Source organism: Hemicordylus capensis, chromosome 17, assembly GCF_027244095.1.
Source record: "Hemicordylus capensis ecotype Gifberg chromosome 17, rHemCap1.1.pri, whole genome shotgun sequence".
Lineage (NCBI taxonomy): Eukaryota > Metazoa > Chordata > Lepidosauria > Squamata > Cordylidae > Hemicordylus > Hemicordylus capensis.
This window is the reverse complement of record NC_069673.1, coordinates 6,742,872-6,766,266: the sequence shown is the minus strand read 5'-3', so window position 1 is coordinate 6,766,266 and position 23,395 is coordinate 6,742,872. Positions and strand designations below refer to the sequence as shown.

Below are 23,395 nucleotides of genomic sequence, written 5' to 3'. Positions count from 1 at the left end.
GGCACAGCAGTAACTATCCAGAGCACTGTCTCCAAATTTTACTAGAGTCTTATGAACATATATGAATTGGGTGGGTGGGGTGTCCATAGATGCAGAAGGGCTCTGAGGTTTGCAGCCTTTCTGCACCTATGGACATCACTCCATTTATATAGTTTCACAAGACCCCAATAAAAACTGGAGACAATACTCAGTTTAATTCTGTGCGTGTTGACAATGGAAGTAGAACTAAAATTAAAGAAAATGAAAGGACGTGATGCGTTTATATAAAATCAATCCTTTATTTATAAATAAAGGATGTGATTATAAATGATGTTCTTGTGGAGCTGCCTTTAGCTATATATTTAATTTTCCTTGAAACTCCCCCTCCCCCCATCCCAGGACCTACCCTATGGACCTATCCCATGGGCCCCAGGTTATGAACGCCTGCTCCAGGTCAGCCCTGGAGGGCTGGAGGCAGTGTGGTGTAAGGGCTAGTAATGAACAAGGACTAGAGAGAGAGCCAAGCTCAAATCCCTGTTCGGCCATAAAACTCACTGGGTGACCCTGGGCCAGTCGCTTCTCTCTTGGCCTGACCTACCTCACAGGGTTGTTGTGAGGACTGACATAACTATGTACACCACGCTAGGCTCTTTGGAGGAAGAGTGGGATATAAATGTTGACACACATAAACAATGAAATAAATAAACACATAAATAATGAAGCCCAAATACATAATGAAATCCAACACTTGTTTACCTAGAAATAACAAGCTCAGCGGAAGTCAGCATGGACACTGGTCAAATGGCTGCCACATCTCTGGACACATATTTGTAATTGGGCTGTGGGGACAGACCCTCAGGAGCCAAGTTGTTACTCATAAGTAATCCCATTCAAATCAATGGCCCCCTTAATCTAAGTTATGAGTAGTCCTTTTGGGCTGCCCCAAACGCAGTTACTCATGAGTAGTCCCATTGAAATTCATGGGGCCATATCTTCAATGGGTCTACTCATGAGTAAGTCAGTTTGGCCTGGAGCTGCTGGCATAAGGGCCAGCGTAAGGTTTCACAGGGTTGGGGTCCCATAGCTTCTCCCGTCCAGCAGGCCTTGCAAGTCTATAAATAGGGCACAGCTGAACAGCTCAGGCCTAGGCAAAGAAATGGTTTGAGGCTCTTTCTGCTAGAACCAGCAATAGGGGTTTTCTGAGCAGGTGAGTATTTGATATTTTCTTTAGGGTCCATGGTGTGTTATCTCCTATCCTGGTAACAGGTCTGTGCAGGGCTTCTTTTATTGGGGAATCATGTCAAAAAGACTGATAAGATGGTACTTACAAGTATCTGGTTTAATTTGAGCTGGTGGGACTGGGGTGTGTGTGTGTTTGCTTCTTGAATCCTTTTTTAGTCACAGGACTCAGCCCTAGAATAAACAGCAGAGTTCCTCTAAGCATGCAGAAAGTGCTTTATTCTCATTCTACAGGCACTACTATCTGTTAACTGGCAGTTCTTTATTTATTACATTCCTATAGTGCCTAAATGTCTAGTCTCAAGGCAGTATACAAAACAGCAATTGCATATATTTTATCCTGGAACCTATAGCAGAGTTTCTTTAAGCATGCAGAAAGTGCTTTACCCTTATTCCACAGGCATTACTATCTGTTAGCTAGCAGTTCTTTCTTTATTACATTCCTATATACCATCTAAATGTTTAGTCTCTAGGCAGTATATAAAGCAACAGCAATTGCAGTGACTGTCATGTGGAGGAAAGTTACTCCAAGTACTCCCATTGAAATTAAGGATAAATAAAACATTGTTTAGCTTAGGAACATAAAAAGCTGCCTTCTACTGAGTCTGACCATCAGTCCAATTAGCTCAATATCGTTTACCCAGACTTGCAGCAGCTTCTCCAAGGTTGCAGGCAGGAATCGCTCTCAGCCTTATCGGGAGATGTCAGGGAGGGGATTTTGAACCTTCTGCATGCAAGCAGGCAGGTGCTCTTTCCACAGCGGCCCCGTCCCCTGAGGATAATATCATAGGAATATAGGAAACTGCCATATATTGAGTCAGACCATTGGTCTATCTATCTCAGTATTGTCTTCACAGACTGGCAGTGGCTTCTCCAAGGTTGCAGGCAGGGATCTCTTTCAGCCCCATCCTTGATCAGCCAGGGAGGGAACTTGGAACCTAGATGCTCTTCCCAGAGTGGCTCCATCCCCTGAGGGGAATATCTCCCATTCATATGCAACCAGGGCAGACCCTGCTTAATTTAGGGGACAAGTCATGCTTGCTACCACAAGACAATGCTCACACATGTAGTATCCCATTCAAATGCAAAACAGGGCAGACCCTGCTTAGCAAATGCTTGCTATGGTCCCCAGACTATGGGAAACACCTATATCGGGCAGCAGCGATATAGGAAGATGCTGAAAGGCATAGTCTCATACTGTGAGGGAGGAGGCAATGGTAAAGCCCTCCTGTATTCTACCAAAGACAACCACAGGGCTCTGTGATTGCACCAGGAGTCGACACCGACTCTATCTATGGAGCAACTTTACCTTACCACAAAACCAGTTCTCCTCCCTTGTCCTTTAAATTTTAATGGGACTACTTGGAGAAACTTTCCTCAGTATATCAAACAGTATAATTAGAACTTGAAAAACTAATAACCTTAAGAGAGAACTAAAGCTAAACAATTAATTACTACCAAATGCTTGAATAAACATGTGTCTTGAGGGCTCTTCTGAAGGCAGATTTTTAAAAAGCCCCCCTCTTCTATACATGACTGCACCCATTAGTTTTGCTCTAGCGGTTAAACATTTCTACTTCCACGCCCACCACCTCTGCCATTGTCAGACCACAAAAAGAAATGGTTTTTGAAGTGTTAATCTATGTGGATGAGAAATGGTTACCTACCTGGGCATGCTCTGAATTCCATGCTGTTCCTTGCTTCTGTCCCAGTTGGGAATAAGTCATTGGGGAACACATCTTTCTAACTTGCATTTTTTGGCAAGTGGAGTGGAACAGGTACCTTGAACTCTAGCAACTGCTAGCTTGGGCTCACATGTGTTGCTAAGCAGGTTATCAAGTAGCAATTTACTTTCCATTAAAGGGAGCTGAATTTTGACTCCAACAAAGTATGAATTCCCAGAGCCAGGAAACCTCCCAAACAGCAGATATTTGAAAAGACAAAGCAAGTTTCAGTTGAGTACCATTTTTTTCCTATGGTCTTCTGCAGTTTCACACTTGCCTGAACGCTAGGCACAGGGGAACTTGGAAGCTGTGTGCATGCATTATCCCTATAAAGTGGCCATAACCAACCAGAAATCTTGCCTTAAGCACATCTGTGCTGTGTGCATGCATTATCCCTATAAAGTGGCCATAACCAACCAGAAATCTTGCCTTAAGCACATCTGTGTTGTTATTACAGAGCTGCTAGTCTTCACAGGAATGTTTAGCCGGTGGCTAAAGCCAGCAATGAGCTAGGCACCATTTCCAGAAGGAGAAAGGGAGAGAGGCAGAGCTGGCCTACATGAACACAAGATGACAAACAAGAAAAATTACGCAAAGGGCAACAGACACCGGAAGAATTAATAGCAGATGGGAAAGAGAAGGCAGAGGAAATGGATGGAAAGAGAGGGGACACAAGAGACAATGAGAGAATGGAAGATAGAAGGCAAGATTAAAGGAGGGAGGCTGATGAGAGAGATATTAATGTGTTGGGAGGCCAGGAGTTTGTTAAAGGTAGTGTGACAAAAGGACAGACTTGAGGAAGAGAGAAGCAGGCATTGGTTAAGTGACAGCATGATGAAACCAAGAAAAGATAGCCAGCCAAGATAGGAAGGGTAGAGTGCTATACCAAAGCGGGATTGTTCCTAAGACTTTTTTTAAAAAAAGAGATGTGTATGAGAGACTCCAGGCCAAGGGGGCTGAGGGTTTGACGTAAAATGAATAAAAGCAAATGGAAGCTGGCAGAAGGAAGCAGGAGAGTGATGGGACTGAATGAAATATCATTTGGGAAAGACTAAGGGTGGGGGAGATAAGCCGAATGTGGGACAGAAGGTTAAATAACACCACAAATTGAACTACTTTTATTGAGTAGTATTCAGCTTTGCAAGCTGGAGGCAGCTTGCAAAGTGTACACGAGGGAGGAGGAGAATGTGTAGTAGGTGAGGGGGAGAGAGAGGGTCCCCCGCTGGAGCAGTTCTGTGATTTCCTTAAAGTTTACTAGCTCTTAAAAATACTTCTTTTTCTTTTTTTTCTTTTTTCTTTTTTCTTTTTTTTGCAAAGTGGTCTATATGAAGGGAGGAAAGGTGTGTGAAGAGGCTGTTGGATGAGTTTTGGGGATAAAATGGGACTTAATCCTGAGGAAACTCAAGTGTACATAACTATAGTTTATTATGAGATAATGTAAGGATGCTTTTCTCCTGCTAACTGGGAGAGGCACCTTTGAAAGTGGTGGCTTTTCTATGTAGCAGCGGGGAGAGCAACTGTCCTGCGATAGTATACCTCCCAGCGTCTGTTGCTGGCATCGTGTGTGTGGTGTGTGCATGTGTGTGCCCCCTTTGGGGATAGGGAACCATCACCTTTCCCCTTTTGCTCTATAAACCGCTTTGAGAACTCTTTTTTTTTTAAAGCAGCGTATAAATATTTTCTGTAACAAGGTTCATTTCAAAGCATTTACTGCATGAACAATCCAAGTCACAATATGAGAGCCAATATACTCAAAAGTGCCATATATGACTGAAAGAGTTTTGATGCATTTCATGCAAAATAACACCCTTGCCAATTAAGCAAGGGGCACCTTTGAAAGTGGGAACTATTTCCTCTTTAGCAGGGGGAGAGCAACTGTCCTTATGCAGCCCAGCATAGCATCCCTTCCGGCGGAACATAGGAAGCTGCCATATACTGAGTCAGACCATTGGTCCATCTAGCTCAGTATTGTCTGCACAGACTGGCAGCAGCTACTCTAAGGTTGCAGGCAGGAATCTCTCTCAGCCCTATCTTGGAGATGCTGCCAGGGAGGGAACTTGGAACCTTCTGCTCTTCCCAGAGCAGCTCCAACCCCTGAGGGGAATATCTTCCAGTGCTCCCACATCAAGTCTCCAATTCATATGCAACCCGGGTGGACCCTGCTTAGCTAAGGGGACAAGTCATGCTTGCTACCCCAAGACCAGCTCTCCTACAGCATTTGCTGTTGCTGTGGTCTCACTTGGGTATCTCTTTGGGGTGTCTTTCCTTTGGAACAGGGAAACAGCTTCATTCCTTTTGCTATGTAAACCACTCTGATAGCTTTTGTAAAAAGTTGTACCTGTGTAATAATAATTGCCCTGATTAGGACTATTACATGACTGACTCTGGGGAGGCATAATGAGTCTTCAGGGCCTGTGTGAGGTTTCTTGCATTACTGAACATCCTTTCCCGGAGGGCCTTTCTTGAGGCCCTTGTTCTGCATTTGGATGGGAAACGACATGTGAACCTGTAAGATATTCCCCTTGGCAGATGGGGCCGTAGCTCAGTGGCAGAGCATCTGCTTGCATGCAGAAGGTCCCAGGTTCAATCCTTGGCAGCATCTCCAAGTAGGGCTGGGAAGGACCACTGCCTGAAACCTTGGAGAAGCTGCTGCCAGTCAGTGTAGTAGACAGTACTGACCTAGATAGACCCAATGGTCTGACTTAGTATAGTAGGACAGCTTACTCTGTTCCTATGTGGCCATGTAAATCATTGTTTAACCCTAATAGATGTCCTTTTAGGCATCACAAAAGAAAGGAGGTGATCGTCTGTGGAAGGGGAAGAAAAATAGTTGCTTTGGGACTGATCCGTGATGTCGTGTTACTCCTGCCTTGCTTGTTGCATGAATTCTGGTCAATAGAAAGAGGGTTTTAGAAAGACCCCATCCTGTTAAGCAGCCTGGGATGTTTCCTAGTATATCTTGGCAGGGAATGGAGATGAAGGGATGGGAAGAAAAAAGTGGAGGGATTAGCCCTATTCAGACATAAAGTTCAAGATGTGTGCAATCTGTGTGCAGTGTACACAGGTACAGACATCCTCTCTCACAGACGTAGACATCTGAACACAGGAACAACATAATGTCTGAAGAGGGCTATTAGGTGGTACCTGAGTTCAGAGATGACTGTACACAGGTACATGTTTTTTGTGTGAACCTCAATTTATTTTAAAGGTGAGCCTACGTACAGGCCCTCTGAAATGCAGGGTTCAGATTGCGTACTGCTGTACCTGTGTTCAAGCTAACACCAGGGGTGTAGCTATAATTGAGCAGATGGATTCAGAGAACCAGGGGCCCCCAGCTCCTGAGGGCCCCCCCCAGCTCCACCTCTCCCTATTTTCTTCATTATCTCCCTCACTCCAAGGGCCCCCGGGGAGAGGGGTGTGCACGGGCCCCCTCTCCCCTAGCTCCGCCCCTAGGTAACATGTCAACTTTAAGAACCCGACCTGTGCCCAGATTGCATGAGTGTCGAACATAACATGCGAAGACTAGAGCTCAAGAATGTTTGCCTCCCAGAGTTGAGGGGAAACTGCTGGAACATTTGAATGGGTCTATTTCAAGAAGGCAATGAACAGTTCAAGTGTGTTTTGAGGCTAGATTTAGAGATTGTGGGAGACACATAAGTGCTATACAGGAAGCCTGGCCAATTGCTTATTTCCTACTATGTGCAGCCTCTTTCAAAAACATGCATTTGTTGCCCTTAGTCATATGTGGATGATGTTTTAAATAGGCTGTTCACATACACTTTTTTCTACCGCTTAACAATTCCTGTCTTAACTTTAATCCTTTCCCTAATGCCACTGGGCTGCAGATGACTAAGAATGAGAAAACATCCCCAGTAACTTTTATTGAATTTTATTCCCTCTTTATTTGGCTCTTAGTTTTTATAGCTGCTCCACTAGTCTGGTGGCTATAAGCCACCTCCAGCCTCAGAGGCACGATGCCTCTCAATACCAGTTGTAGGGGAGCAACAGCTGGAGAGAGGGCATGCCCTCACCTCTTGCCTGTGGGCTTCCCAGCGGCATCTGGTGGGCCACTGTGGGAAACAGGATGCTAGGCTTGGCCTAATCCAGCAGGGCTGTTCTTATTTGCATGTTTTTATTGTTTTTAAATTGCACTGTACCGGTTTTAGAAGGGGGTTTGCTTTGGTAACTTTTCTGTAAATGCCACAGATAGCCCTGGTCTGAAAAGCACCATATATAAGTACAGTATAATAGAAAATTATGCAGTGTAGTATGACATCCATTACGAAACGTAATATATATTATAGTAGTTCATGTTACGTTACAAAATATAAGCACAATACATGAATTTCCCCAGGCCAAGAGGAAGGGTGTCCATTGTTCTTTCAGAATCCACTGAAATGAAATGCTGATTATTTTGTGGAGGGCGGATTTGAATGGGTCCACACGGCGATGCACAATTCTAGACTGCTAAGAAGAATTTCCCCTGCCTTGCATGGACTTGCATCTCCTGTGAAAACAATTTTCCAGCTTTTTGGACTGGTTCTTCTCCCCTGCCTTTATACAGCAGCCTGACAGGCAGACATTTCAGCATGAAGTCCCCCCCGCGCACCCCGTGTGCAGTTTTATTTCTTTTGCATTGATATGCGGCCTCTCTGCATCTAGAAGTGATGGTAGTGTGGGCAAATTTAACTTAAGTCCCCCCCCCACCATATAGAAACCTGGGTCAATAAATAAAGCTGGAAGCCTTCAAAGGGGTGTGTGTGTAAGTGTAAAACCACATTTATTTTTCTCTTTGTGAGGGGAAGTGAGCCAGTAAATAGAGTTGGAAACCTTTAAAGGTGTTTGTGTGTAAAAGGACATTTATTTTTCTCTTTCTGAGGGGAAACGAGCTAGTAAATAAAAGTGAGGAACCTTTAAAGGTGTGGGTGTGAACGTGTGTTCATTTTTTCCTTTTGTGAGGGAAGGTGAGCCTGGAAATAATGTTGGCCATGCTCTGTTGTTTGTTCCATAATGGTTGATTATATAACATCGTTTTTGTTTATAAACTGAAGGCAGGGCTGGCAGTCTTTATAGGTCTCTGTGTTCTAATGAATGGGAAGAGCTTTAAATATTTGAAAGAACATGCCAAGTATTATTATTTATTACAAATAACAAATACGTTTCTCTTTCTATGTGTGGGGAGAGCCCAGACTGTGGTTTGCGTTGAACACTCAAAAGCACAATTTACGCTCCAATACTAGTATTAATAATTTTTAGCAGTTTAAGTACATTTATTTTTTGTTTAGGGAACGGGGGAACGCGAGCCATTAAAGAGTTGAACTTGAAAGATGTGAGGAAAAGTACATCTCTTTTCAATTTGTGAGGGGAAGCAAGCTAGAAAATACATTTGGGAACACACAAAAGGGCGTGCTTTTTTTTAAAAAAAGTACATTTTATTTTTAATTTTGCAAGGGGCGACGGCCAATTGTAATGCTACATGCCATGGCTTTAAAGGTGTTTGTGCCTTTGCATGTGAGTGTCAAAATGTTTTGCTTTTGTGAGTGGATTTTTGAGATAAAGTTGGTAATATTAGGGGTGTGTGTGTGTAACAAGAGGTTTGTTTTGCATTTTTGTGGGGGAGAAGAGCCAATAACATTGGGGAGAACTCTTTAAAAAGCTTGTGTGTGAAAAGTGAATTTTATTTCCTCCTTTTGTGAGAGGAGCTGGTCAATAAAGTTGAGAACTTCTAAAGGAATATGTAAGGAAAAGGTTTATTTTGCATGTTGTAAGAGGAGAGAAGCCAGTCGATATCACAGGGAAATGTAAAAAGTAGGTATGCCTTGGGTGTGAGGATACATATAGATATTTCATGTTGCGAAAGGAGCTTTTCTGTAACATTGGGAATCTTTAAAGGTGTATAAAAATAGTTTTATTTTGCATTTTGGGGGGGAGGGAGTCCGTAAAGTTGGCATTCTCTGTGTCTGTCTGTCTGCAAAAACCTTTTTGCTGTTTGTGAGGAGAAGCCAGCCAATACAGCCGGAGAAAACTTTAAAAAGTGTGTCAAAAGTGCACTTATTTCATTTTCTCAGGCGTGCCAATAAGAAAAGCTGACAGCCTTTAAAGGGTATGAGAAGTGGGGGCGGGGGGGAGAGGCTTATTTTTAGTTCTGTGAGGAGAGCCAGTTGGTGAAGTTGGGAATCTTTAAAGGTTTGTATAAAAATAGGTTTATTTCCCATTCATTTTGACGGGCTGGTGGAGGTTGGTGTAAAAATAGGTTGATTTTTTCCCTTTTGTCAGGAATAGGTGGATGTTCCTTGGAAACCTTGAAAGATCTACGCGTGGGGAACAACAACAAAAAAGATTGCTCTTTCATTTTGCAAGGGGAGCCAGTCGGCTAGATAAAGAGGTGTGTAAAACAAACAAAAAAACCCCAAACAAACCACAAAACACACACACAAGTTTATATTTCATTTGTGGGGGACCAGTCGGTGCAGTGGGAAACCCTTCAAGAAGTCTGGCTTAGGGACGGGTTCTCCCTTGTTTCTCCCTTGTTTGGAGAGGAGCCTGGTGGAGCCTTTCAAAGGTGTGTTTTTATTTATTTATTTATTTATTGTTTCTATACCGCCCTTTCCAAAAATGGCACACGTGTGTGTGTGTGTGTATAAAAACAAGTGGAGGGTTCCTCTTGTGTGAGGGGGGAGCCAGCCGGTCAGACTGGGGGCGGGGGGAATACCCTTCACGATGTCTGGGTAAAAACAGGTTCCTTTAGGAGTTTCCTTTCCTTTTTTAAATTTCCTTTTCCATTTTTTTTTCCTTCAGGCGGTGGAGTGGGGAACCTTTTCATGAGGTGTGTTTATTTATATATTTATTTACAAAGTAGTTTATTATTCCTCTTGTGGGGGGGGGGAGCCAGTGTGGTTGCAGCGCGCGGGGGGCCCCTCCAAGAGGCGTGTGTGTGCTGCTGGAGGAGGGGGGGAGGGGAACCCCCCCGCTCCGCCTAGCCCAGCCCCCACCCTGGGCGCGCGCGGCGCTCCCCCCTCGGAGGGGCGGAGCCTGGCGCGGGGCTGGGGCGGAGCCAGCGAGGGAAGGAGGAGGGGCCGGGCGACAGGAGGGGCGGCGGAGGCGGCGGCTGCGGTCCCGCTTTGCTGCTGCCGCTGCTGCTCTCGCTCCTCCGTCGATCGCTCGCTCGCTGCTGGCCGTGTGCTGCTGCTGCTGCTGCTGCTGGGGCTCCCTTCTCTCTCTCTCTCTCTCTCGCTCTCTCTCTCTCTCTCGGTGGTGCAGCGCCGGGCATGGCAGCCGCGCCGCGTCCCTCCTCGCTGCTCCGCCCGCGCCGCCGCCGCCGCCTGCTGCTCTTCCTGCCGGCCGCCTGCCCCTCGCCTTCCGTGGCGGCGGTGGCGGCTGCCCCGCCGCTGCTGCCGCTGCTGCTCCTGCTGGCCAGCGGGCCGGGCCCCTCGGCGGCGGCGGCGGCGGCGGCAGCGCGGGTCGAGCCCGGCGGCGGCGGGGGCAACAGCGGCGGCGGCGGGGCCAGCAGCCCTGGGGGAGCGCGGGCGGGCGGCGGCGGCGGGGCCAGCAGCCCGTGCCGCGAGAAGACGGTGACGGTGTCCACCCTGCCGGTGCTGCGCGAGAGCCACATCGCTTGGGGCGGTGGCGGCGGCGGCCACAGCAACAGCCCTTCCTCCGCCGCCGCCCCGGTGTCGTCCCCCGCCGCGGCTCCTGCAGCCCCGGGCTCCGGGCCCCCCGGGGGCGGCGGCAGCGTGGTGGGAGACGCGCGCCTGCTGCTCTTCGTGCGGAGCGAGCTGCCCGGGCGCGTGGCCGTGCAGGACGACCTGGACAACACCGAGCTGCCCTTCTTCACGCTGGGTGAGGACCGCGGGCGGGAGGCGGGACTGGCGGCCGGGAGCCCCGCTCGCCCGGGCCAGGCTGCGGGCGCGCACGGGCTGCTTCCCCGAGTGTGTGTGGGGGTGGGTGGGCTGCCCAGTTGCGCCCCCCGCTGGTTTGGGGACGGTTCTTCTTTTGCATGGGATCGTGGCCCTTTTGCTCCCCCCCCACCCCATGGGGATGTGCATACAGAAAACCCCGGGGTGTTCTTGCAAGAGTTGCCCCCTTCTCTCTCTCTCTCTTCCTCCCCCTACCCTCACTTGTGAGCACTTGTAAAAAAACAACAACAAAAAAAACCCACCCCGCGTGGGGTTTGCCTCTGTATGCCCACAAGGGATGGGAGAGAGAGACACACAAGGGGACCATTCTTGCTAGACACTCCCCCCCCCCCGGAGTTTTGGTCTGTGTGCGTGCAAGAGATGCCCCTTTCCTTTCTTTCGGGGCTCTAAAGGGGGCTGCTAAGTTTGCACGCCTTCATTTTCCCTTCCGGGGTATTTATGCAAGCGTTATCCCTCTTCTGAGCCTGAGGAGGGTTGCAAAGCCTTCCATCTGGGATAGGCACAGGTGTGTGTTGGAGTATAGCCGGTTTTTTGTTTTTTGGGTTTTTTTTTGCAAAACTGTCTTGAGTCTGTGCGGCTCTACAAAGTGTTGCCCCCCCCCCCCCCTTGTGAACCTCGAAGAGGTCTCTGCTTGCCCTCAAATGGGGTAAGTAGGTGTCTCTTCTTCATCTATTTATTGTACACATTTCTATACCACCCCCGACTTACATCTCCAGGTGGTTCTTCTCTTCCCCTTCTCTTGCAAAGTAGGCATGTTCTCCCTTGACACCCCACCCCACCATCTTACAAGAGTCGCCCCTTTTGTTGGTGGTAGAAAGAGATGCCCCCCCTTATGAGCACAAGGGCCATTGTAAAACTGGTAAGCCCTTGTTTGCCCCCCACTTTGTGGGGTGGTGGTGGTGTTAAATAAAAAGAGCCCCCTCCTTATGGGCATGGGGTGCGGGAAGACAGCAAAGGAGATCCACGCTTGCCTTCCATGTATGGCTGAAAGAGGTAGCAAACCTTGCCTCCACAGAGCTGGTTTGCACCCCCTTCCTTTGGGGGCATAGAGGGAGGCTCAGATGGGGAGATGTACTTGCCTTGTTCTCCAGAGTGGTGGAAAGAGGTTGGTTTCCCCCCTCCTTGTGGGCATCACAGGGATTGCAAAAAGTTGTCCTGGCCTCCCTTTACTCCAGGATATGGAGAGTTAAAAAGGCTTATGGTTATTTATTGTTTTGTTTATACCTACCACTCATGACACTAAGAGAAGATAGATAAAAGGCCGCTCAGCTGCACTTGGTGGGAGGGAACTGCTCCCTCCCCCGCCTTGGTGAAGAGGATGCTGTGCAAGAATTCTTGGCTCCACCATGTGCGAGGGGAGCTGAGATGGGTCAGGAATGCTGGATGCGTGGGTGGAGTTGGCGTCAAGGAGGAGCTACCTGAGTCGCCATTGGGAATGGGGTGGAAGGCAAAGGTGAAAGTTCAGAAATTGTGGGGAGGGGCGGTGGGGGCATATAAGTTGACTACAGGTGCTTGATGGTTGAGTTACTCTGATTGTTAACGAATACAGCTCATGCTTCCTGTTCATCCATGAGTGTTGGGCAGAAGACGGAGCCTTATTTTGTGAATGTGATCTGTACATTCTGTTCTTCAAGGCCTCGCAGTGGACCCGTTCAGAGAAGCCAGGGAAGGCACTAGGTTTACCTTTCAGTACCTTTCAGTCGGCTTCACTTCCTTCACATTCCCTGGCAGCCTGGAGTGGACCTGGTGGAAGAAACCTTTCTTTCACTGCCCAGGGATTGCCACCTTTGTGTGAAGCACACCAGTCCTTGAAAAGGCTTAGATTTAGGCCAGTTCTTAAAATGAAACATGTCTGTCTTCCCTCTCCATCTCCCAAACTGCCAGTTTGGTTTTAAAAGAAAGAAAGAAAGAAAAAAGATTGGTTTTTTTACGCTGATGCAGGAGTCTCTTTAGTACTGCTGTCACTTAGCTGGGGCTTGATTTCCTTCCCTTGCAATTGATAGCTTAATTATCTTTTAGCGCTTTGTAATGCTTTCCTCCGGGTGTTCTCCCGGTTTTCCTTTTGTTCCCATCATCTGCTTTTGGGAAAATGGGGAGGGATTGAGTGCAAACCAGTTATTTTTTTCTTTGGGAGTAAAAACTCTCCAGAGAGTGGCAGGTGCCATCCTTGACAGTTGAGCCTCCTGTTTTTAATCTGAATGGTAGGCTCAGAAGTTGCTTGGTACTAAGCAGCTTATTGATAAACATTTTGTCTGGATGTTTTCTGGGGATCTTTGTTTCTGCTGTCAGGGTCTGTTGCTTGAACGTCTGTGTGTGCATTGGCTCCAGTCTTCTGAGGTTCTCTCTAGCGGGGAGAAGAGAGAGGAGCAAATCTCTGTCAGCTGGTGTACCTTGTTGCTCTTTTGCTCTAACATGGGGTGTTCTTGCCATGTCTTGTCAAGGTTGTCGTGTGTATCACAGCTGACTTGTTAACCCTGTGAAAAGTGAACTGCTTAGAATTCTGCATCTCGAAGCAGGCTCTGGCAGCAACGGCAGTCTGTTGATCTCCGTGCGGCTCTTCTTTTATCTACCAGCTTCTTCTCCTCGTTGACGTTTCGAAAGCTTGCCATAATTTGTAGATCCGCTTGCCTTCTTCCTGCTGCTGATTGGTGTTGAACAAGCTCTGGTTCTGATACCTCCTGCATCCCCGCATTGGATTGTCTCGTATGAACTTGGTGTGTCAGGCAATGTATGTTCGCATGTGCCTGAGTAAAAGCAGTGATACTAAGCTATGCTTGGAGCAGCTGATCTTGTTGATAAAACATCTGTTATCTGGGAGACTCCATTGCTGCTGAGGAGTAGTGATTCTGTTTGTACCAGAGTCCTTTTAACCCTTTGCCGGTGATCTTTTGTGTACGTGGTGGGGGGTTTGCAGGCAAGATTGACTGCTGTTATAAGTGTTTAAGTAGCACTTTAATTACTAAATAGAGTTTGCTGTTCAGTATGCTTGTGTTGCTGAGAGTCTGAGACCATCATTTTTCTTAGTCCTTGGGCTGTTTCTAATTTTTTCAGGCGGGTGTGGATAACACAAATGTCAGCATCTGTTCAGGTGTGCAAAAGTCAGGTACACTTAAGCCATTTAGCTTTTCACAGGCGTGGATGGGAAAGGAAGGCATCTGAGATTGCTTTTTATCTGTGAATTCAGCAGTCATATTTGGGCTGGGGATGAGGTTTGTGGGTCAATTTACCACTAATCTAGACCACCTTAAGTGGTGCAGCGGGGAAATGCTTGACTGCCAAGTCGGGTTGCCAGTTTGAATCCCTGCTGGTATGTTTCCCAGACTATGGGAAACTCCTATATTGGGCAGCAGCGATATAGGAAGATGCTGAAAGGCATCATCTCATACTGGGAGGAGGGGAAAAACTTGATCCTGTTGCTAAGGAATAGGAAGTACATTCCAGTTGTAAGGATGAGTGAATGTGGGGGAAGAACACAACAGTTTTCCTCCTTGGGGCAGCTTTCCATTTATTTTGGTGCATAGTAAGCTCAAGGGTTCTTTCTGTGTGGTGTTCAGTCCTGGTCCCTACAGATCTGCATACAATATGTGAATTAGCGAAGTCATTTCTGTCTGCTCCCTTGGGGCCCTTTCACAAGCAAATATTGACCATGTACCCCCTTCTACCTTACATCATGTGGTGGAGATACATGCACAGTATATATCCTTTAGGGGTTGGGGTGTTCTCAGAACAGTTTTTGGTGGTTGTGTTCAAATTTATTTGCGTGACCATGTGTTCACGCAAATGGCCTTGGCACATTTGCGGAGGCCAGAACTGCGCTACTGCCCACGTGGGCTGTGCTGCTGGGTGTGTGTGTGCCAGGATTTAGAGGAGCTTTCTTGTCCCCACCCTTAAAAACCTTTTTAAAGGCAGGATTCCTCTTTTCTCATAAAGGGAAATCCTCACTGGATTCTCCTCTACAAGCTTTGCCAGTTGAACTGGTCCATAATGGGCTAGGCCTGATTTGGTTGGAACTTGGCCTTTTTTTGAGGCCGGTTTGGTTCGAGGTCCAACTGGGCAGGTTTGATTCAAACCAGTTCTGCAGACCCCTGATATCCTTATCCATGGTGTGTGCATTGTGGAAATGCACTGGAGCTGTCAATTGCTCCTGTTCTCCATTATCTCCATATTGTGTATGGCCTGAAATAGACAAGCAACTGTCTTGCATGCTGTGGGTTAAAAGTGTGTATACTGGAAACGGTTTAACATGTGACATGCTCCTTTGTGCAGTGGGAAACTCTTTTGGCTTTTTAAAAAAATTTGGTTGCAGAGGCTCAGAACTGTGTGCACTAACATTTCATTTTCATGTGGTTTACAGTCTCAATGCTGACCGACAGGGGCAGCACCTTTTTCTGTGGTGGTGATTGCTATCTGTACTCTCAGAGGAACTCCAGATCAGGCAGCCACCAAATCGGTCCGTTTCCAAACCTGTCCCAAGCTAGTGTGGAAACAATACAGTATGAAAAATAAACTTATTTTGCACACACCTCTTTCTCTAAAAGTAATCGGTGCCCTTATTCTGCGGAAGGTAAATTCTCATCGTCCAAGATCTGACTCATGAATCACTTTAGCCATGCTGGCTTGTATAACTTAAACCTGTTGCAATTTTCTTATTGCTGGGAGAAAAGTGACGTTTTCTGATATGCCAAATGGCACTCATGTTTTGATGGGGTGTGTGTGTGTGTGTGTGTGTGTGTGTGTGTTGTGAGCCCTTTGGGGACAAGGATCCATCTTATTTATTTATTATTTCTCTGTGTAAATCGCCCTGAGCCATTTTTGGAAGGGCGGTATAGAAATTGAATGAATGAATGTATATCTAATGTGGAGTACATAGTGTGTGAGTCTTGGGTTGGTCAGATTTGCATTCATCCTTAACTTGTTGGATGGTCTGTTTCCCAGGCACCAACTAGAGCAGCAGTGTTTATCTGGCTAATCAGTTCAAAAATATTTTGATACATTGAAAAGGTGCCCGTGATGAATTAACTGATTTACATTTTTTTTAAAAAAGGATTTTTAATGCATACTTGAAAAAGCTGCAGATGGCAAGCAAGCACCATCTTAAGAGGCAGCCCTTCCTGAACGGAAGAGAGAAAAGGGAGCGTCTGTTAAGATGTTGCTTGCTGCTATACATGGCATGCATGGTCTAAAAATGAAGTCTGCTTTTGTCTTTAGAATGATTTTATCCTCACATGCATATACATGCAGATTTAATCAGTGAATCAACTAAGACTGATGGTATTAATCAACTAAGATTCCTTTAGATGGATAACCTACCTAGGGGGATGGGGTCGTAGCTCAGTGGCAGAGCATCTGCTTGGCATACAGAAGGTCCCAGGTTCACTCCCTGGCAGCATCTTCAGGTAGAGCTGGGAAAGACTCCTGCCTGAAACTTTGGAGAGCTGCTGCCAGTCAGTGTAGACAATAGTGAACTAAGTGGACCAAAGTCTGACTCGGTATAAGTCAGCTTCCGTTGTAGCTCAGCAAGGCTGAGAGGGTACTGAAGGTTGTAAGTACAAGGAGGTTGTAAGTAGAAATGATAGAGCAACCTAAATACAGATTTGCTAGCTTTGATTCAGAGCATCTCCCATCTTAATATTTTATGGCTTCACGTGTGTTGAGGGGAAGGGGCTTAAATGCTACAGCCGGGGTCACTGAACTAAAACTCCCGTCATTCCCAGCTGTAGTACATTGTGGTGATGGGAGTTGGAGTTCAGCAACATCATTGTCTACCCCATGCTGCAATGTTCGTCCCATAGTCAGGCTCAATTGAGGTTCCTTCCTAGACGTGTATGAATGTGATACAGCAGCGATCTGGGCCCAGAAACAGGTCCCTGGTGGGGGATAGAGATACAGGTTACATGCACAGCACCTGCAGATACTCGAGGTTGTGGAGCAGTCTTTGATCCGACTGCATACATTGGTCTGCTTGCTTCTCGGAAACATGAAATGGAAACCTAAAAATGGCAGACTTGATACCAAGAGCTCATGTGTCTGTAATATTTTGCTAATAAGACTGGAGTCTTTGGGGACTGAGTTGCTCAGAATGATGTCAAGGAGCACTGCTTCCAAAAGACAAACAATAACATCGCTTTAGAAAATTGCATCCTCCCCTGCTGCAGTTACAATTGAGAGAAATTCCTGTGTCAGGATTTGGTTAGTTACCTATAAATGTATAAGTGGCTTAGTATGCCAGCCTTCCTCACTGACTTGAAGTGCCTTCAGAGTCATTATCAAGGGCACGCTTTCTTTGGTTGCTGTGGTTAAATAGTGTGCTTCCTTTATTGCAAAGCGTTGAGCTAGTTCTTCCAAGTGGAGGGGAAAAGGCCAATCTTGCTGTCTTTCATGATTCAGCCCTGTGGAGGTGGAGGGGAAGAAGTGAAGGTTTTTCCAAGGAATGGGGAGGGCATCCATCATGTGATGGGTTGTCAAGCTCTGCATGCTCCGAGACAGGGTCAATGAAAATCCAGCACGTCCTCTACTGTGCCGCCCTGTCGAACCCAGTTCTGGTCCTGTATCGCTCCACAGACAGTATTGCTTCGTTTTGTGAGATCTCAGCCTTTTCTATTCTCTTTCTATTGTGTGTGAGTGGGGGAAAGGAGTTGCCACGTTGTAAAATCTGGTCGGATCTTTTCTCGTGTTGTGAGTCTTTGTGCTTTTGCGTTGTGCTGGCTTTGGGGTTGTTTTTTGAGTCAACTTTTGTCTGCACCTTCCGACATTTTGCAGATAAAAATAAGGAGATGTAATGTGCTGATGTCCGTCTAAGCAGGACAGGTGCCAGGGAACAACTGTGGTGCCTAGATATTCAGGAGTGGTAGTTCAATAACACCTTTTTGTCCCAGACAAATCTCTGTTCTAAATGTTGCTTGCAAAGGGGATAAGGAGAAGCCAGTTTAGTCACTAAGTCTAGCAATTTGTTCAGGTGACAATTGTCTGGTTCCTGAATCCAAGGAAAACTTGTCAAGGCATGAAAAAGGATCGTTTTCCGAAAGTTTCACTTTCCCCATTACACTATGGAAGGTTCTTTGCTGCCTGCTGTATCCTGTATTAGTTTATCCTGCGGTAGCTTGTTCTCTATTGATTTTAAAGCATGTCTTGCAGGCTCTTACCTACAGTTCAGAATGTACCTTGGCAGCTGAAGTTGGTGTGCACTGTATGGTGCCTTAGCGTTAATGCGTGTGCATTTACCTATATGTGCACTGGAGAGAAGCATCACAGTAACACAATTTTTAAACAAGTAACCCACCCGAAGATCAATATGTCTCCAACTCTTCTGATTAACCAAGGACAGGGCCCAGAACATTGAGATGGTCTCTGGTAAATAGGGACATGTGGGATGTTGTGCCTTTTCTTTTAGGCACCTTGGTCGCTCCTCCTCCTGGCTGTGGTGCCTTGTAAAGGTGTTGTGGGCTAATTTGAAAGGCTGTGAAGGTGTGGAGTAGACATGAGTAGTGCATTCAGCATTGTTGCTTAGACAATGACACGTGTTTTTTACTTGCATGCCAGGTAATTTTTGTCAGCTTGGCACCTGCCAGTTAATTTGGCGAATTGCAGTGTTCTTGTTCTGAAGTGGTGCACAGATCTGAAAGGTTCTGAGTCGCGCCTTGAATTCCTTTAATCTGGAATTTGTAAATCAGGAAAACCGTTAATGGCATCTTCTCTCGGTCAGTTGTCATGTTCCCAACTCATTATTGCCTTACCCTCCCATAGTATTTTGCAAATGAATCATTGTCTCTGAGACCAGATAAACTTAGGCTTTTTAATTAAAACTGGGGTTTAAGGTATCTCTCTCTGTAGTTAATGTGTTTTGGGAAGCACCGATTAGTGCTCAGCAACATGCTTTCTATGTTAGGTGTGGCACTGTCCTTAGACGGGGAAATAAATGGTTCAACTTGGCTTGCACAGCCATCTTTGCTTAGGAACGTGCGCCTTTGTTTTAGCAGGCATTACTTCTGTACCGTATCATCTCAAAATGTCACCTTCCCTATGCAAGGTTTAATGATGTGACTTTCTGTCAAGGTATGCCCGTGGGAGCTTTTTCAGTAGTTACTGGAAGCTAGCACTTTCCCCCTGCTATCCCAGAGCAATAGAATCTTTACTATATAAAAACAGGCAAGGTTGAAATCATACTATGCCTTTCTGTCCAGCTCTGTGATGCAGTTAATTAACACCACGTGCTTCAGAGGCATCTGCCACACCTTTCCCAGTAGGTGCAGCTGTTTAAAAAGTTGTCTGTTGCTAGTCTGATATGTCAGAAGAGCATATCAGCCCGCTAGGTGGTGTTGCTGACTGGATGCAGACATCTTCATAGAGTTTGCAGCAGCAGATTTGAATCCATGAGTGTATTTTGAAAATATCTTCTGGGTGTGGGGAAAACAATCTCATCTCCCCTTCGGAGCTTGGAAATGGCTTTGGGGACTTGATTGTATTATTGCTATGGGGGATCTTCTTCAGAAAATATTGCTCCTGACTTGGGTTTCTTAGTCACACGAGAGCTGTTAAGACAGGTGTGCTCCAGCTTTTTCTGTCTGTGGCATTGCCATCGTTCTGTTCTTCATAAATTGTTCCTCAGTTTTATCCTGTAGCTTATGTTAGCCATGCGAAAGATGTTTAGATGGCTCAGTAGTGAAATGAAACTAGCTTGTTGCTTGTGCTCCGTATGCATTATGAATTGATGATAATCTGAGTGTATATTGTGAGAACATAGGTGATGAATGTTCAGAGCTGTTGGTTATAGCTTAGGGTACTCCATATTACCTTGAAATGTTTTTTCTCCAATCTTCTATCATTTTCATCACTGTTAAAGATGGTCAGTCTTGTTGATCTTTTAACCTCTGGTATAAGAAGGTCTCTACTCTCCCAAATATATATCATCATTTTGTAGGTAGCTATAATATTTCTCCGTTCCGTTCAGAGCTGTTAACTGTAGCTTACGGTACTGCATTATTATCTTGCAATATTTTTTCAATCTTCTATCATTTTTATCACTGTTAAAGATGGTGGATTTAGTTGATCTCTAGACCTCCATTATAGGAAGATTTCTGCTCTCTCAAATATATATCATAATTTTGTCAGTAGCTATAATCTTGCTCCATTGTTCTGCACCAGCCTTATCTGTCTTAAAAAAAAAAATTATAAAATGCTAGGCTGACAGCCTGGGAGTGATTTGAAGGTGTGTGGCCAAGTTATACATAGACATGGTGAATGATACGATTTTAAATTGTATGTAAAATGAACAGTTGCTTGGTAATACTTGAACTCTTAGGCAAGGATCGTTCATTTTAGTGGCTTTGCTAATGCATTCATCAAAGGGCATAGCTGCTTTCACACAGAGGTACAAGGAAGCTCAGAATTCATACCCCAAGCAGAGTATCCACTTGTTGGTAGTAGTAATGGTTTGCCTCAGCTATGACTAAAACAGGCTTGTCGAGGAGAGTCAAAGTGTCCAAACTGTAGAGCACTTACCTCCCGCAGAACAGGCTGAGCCCCTATTCACTGATTCTACTGAAGGCGAAATGTGATGGAAACAAGATGTGGTCTGAGAGCTCCCTGTGGTGGGAACTGAACAGACGTCTCTTGAGTTGGAAGATGAGGTGTGTTCCCCTCTGAGGCCACCTTCCAGCACGGACTAGCCATTCTGTCCGCATGCATTTCTTTGGCCGATCCTGCTGTGCTCTAAATGGTCTGTTTTACTCAAGATGGAAGTGCAGGGGATAGAGAAAAAAAGTCACACTCTGGATCAGGTTGTTTGGGTGCTAATACGGCTACCTTCTGTCACTTATAGATCGTGCTTCTGATGCCAGGGCCACTGTGTGAAACAGGATGCCGGACTAGATGGGCCTTGGGCCTGATCCAGCAGGGCTGTTCTTATGCTCAGAATGCTTTATTATGTTTATCCACACAACTGCCCCACGAGGAAGACCACCATTACTATTTAACAGATGGTGGGTGGGGAGCCAGTCTTGTGGTAGTGAACATGAACATATCCCCTTTGCTAAGCAGTTGATAAGGTTGGCTTTTGATTAAGCAAGGCTCTGTTTGGATCTCTGCGCAGCCACGAAGGTGAGGCGATGGACTTGGGCATGTCACTGACAACACAGACGTCTTGTAAATGAGGTAAGTAGTATAGATTTTGTGCTTTGAAAATTAGGGGAGACCCTGCTGGTACTATATCGGGCAGCAGAGATGTAGGAAGATGCTGAAAGGCATCATCTCACACTGTGCGGGAGAAGGCAATGGTAAACCACTCCTGTATTCTACTAAGCAAACCACATGGCTCTGTGGTCACCAGGAGTCAACACCGACTCGAGGGCACACTTTACTTTAGGCCAATAGAGAGGGGTGTATGGGCTGTCTCCCTCTGTGATAATGGCCTTTTTTAACCACAGGTAGTTCCAACACTGTTAAGAAACCGGCTGATTTTGTGTCTGCAATAAATGATGGCAATCTGCCAAAATGAAATGTGAACAGGGCAGTCGTTTAAAGTGCCTTTATAGCAGGTGCTTATCTATTATCTAGCTGACCATGAAAATGGCTTTATAAAATGGGGGGAAGCGAAATCTTTATTAGAACAACTGTTTTTTATCCAAACAAATGAGCATCTGTGAGGAGCGGCTTCCTCCCAAGAATACCCATGCCCACCAGTTAGTGGCAACAGATGATTAACTATAGAAAGAGCAGCTAGCAGACTACAGCAAAAAGATGGGCTGTAGGAAGGCAGGAAAAACTAGACTCCACGGTTGTGGGAGAAGGTATTAATTTCTCTGGTATCTCCACTTTCCTTCACAAAGGGGAGGTTTGAGTTAAAGGCAGTCCACTCAAAAGTGCCTTTCCAGAAGGTGGTGTGGTGGCCATAGAGTCTGTAAAGCTCACTTTGCCAGAGGCTGTGGTGGAAGAGGAGTGTATGTAAAAGTATCTTGGTAGATCACTTCAAGACTTGACACTTAGAGGTAGCTGAAAGACTCCCCCCCCCCCCAACCTCCGGAGACTGATAATAGATTTTTCCGGAGGTCAGCAAGTTGACCTTTGGAGCACCAGCTTGACTGAAAGCCATATGGTTGCTATGGTTTTGGTCTAGCAACATTTGACAAGTTTAGAGTGTGAGAGGAAGAAATCAATGTTTGACCAGCTATTAGCCTTGGTAGCGGTATGCTTCCATCAGGTTCAGAGGGGGCTTTGCCTCTGAACGCCAGGTGCTAGGGAGTGCCAAGAGAGGGGTGGTGGCTATCGTTTTCGTGCTTGTGGGCTTCCTGAATGCACCTGGTTGACCACTGTGTGAGGCTGGATGCTGGACTAGATAGATGGGCCTTGGCCTGATCAAGCCGGGCTTTTCTTGAGTCTTAGTGTTGCATAAATGACATGCCTGTTTTTTTAAAAAAAGAGTAAAGGACCAATGGACCAATCCATTGGGCCAGTTAAAAAGATGTGTGTCATTTTGCAAGCTCTTCTTCCACGGACAGCGTCTAATAAAACGCTTTACCTATTTGGTGTGTCATTTGTTGGCTCCAGTATAGCCATGATCCCTGCCAAGTTAATGGAGATGGATGGAGGGTCTGTGCATGTATAAGTGCCTGGCTCCTAGTTGCTTGAATGGTGGGATGTGTGGGTCACATGCCCCCAGAATCCATCAAGCTCAGAGCACACATTGTTGCTTCTCTTTGCTGTGCCTTAACCGGTCAGTACAAAGAGGTGCTCCCCGTGTGCTTCCCAGCCTCTTTCTGAACTGGTTATCGGTTCCTAGGAGAAAGGCCACACACTAATAAAGAAGACTGAAAAGGATTTCAAGCCCAAATGCCATGGAGTATCACGAAGGAGAGTCAAATAGGTCGTTGCAAAGCCTGGGCGTCACTACTGCCTCCATCAGGGACAGGGAGCGACATCTCTGCAGATGACCTCAGCCAGTGGCCAAGTTCATGCAGAAAGAAGATGGCGGTCCTTCAAGTAATAGCAAACACAGAAAGGTAGTACTTGGATAGAATGATGTGTATGCAATATGAGTGCTATTGATAATGAACTACAAAAATATATATATATAGAAACAGAAGTATATTGTAATGAAATTTGTAACAGGATGTACCATATGAGTATATACAAAGACAACTGGACAAAAAGCACTGTAGAGAAAGGTCTTTGGTAGAATACTGGAGGGGTTTACCATTGCCATCTCCTGTGCAGTATGAGATGATGCCTTTCAGCATCTTTCCTATATCGCTGCTGCCCGATATAGGTGTTACCCATAGTCTGGGAAAGACACCAGCGGGATTCGAAATGGCAACCTCTGGCTTGCTAGTCAAGTCATTTCCCCGCTGCGCCATTAGGTGGCTTAGATACTGTAGAGAAAACGCACTGTATATATAAAAAAATCAAATATAGAAAACATGTTGTGCTAAGTTTCATATTCCATAGCCATGATCAGTTCCAAACAATTCGTACACAGGTGTTTTCTTGAACAAATAATCTTGATTGACACCCTTTCCCACTCACTTAAAAAACATTAACAATTGT

General features: G+C 45.9%; 1 protein-coding gene across 8 annotated transcripts in view; it reads left to right on the top strand.

The window, feature by feature from the left end:
- Positions 1-1,066: 1,066 nt before the first annotated feature.
- The window catches only part of ASTN2 (astrotactin 2), a 582,654-nt gene continuing 560,325 nt past the window's right edge, over positions 1,067-23,395 (top strand). For 6 of the 8 annotated variants that reach the window (XR_008312700.1, XR_008312701.1, XM_053281796.1 and 3 more), the window contains exon 1: positions 10,020-10,781. Coding sequence is in view for 5 of the 8 variants with exons in the window: in XM_053281796.1 (XP_053137771.1) it covers positions 10,211-10,781 (571 nt within the window). In the remaining 3 variants the exon portion in view is untranslated. Of the gene's footprint in view, positions 1,187-9,218; positions 9,328-10,019; positions 10,782-23,395 lie in introns of those variants that run through there. The other 2 variants (XM_053281800.1, XM_053281795.1) reach the window with 2 other exon arrangements.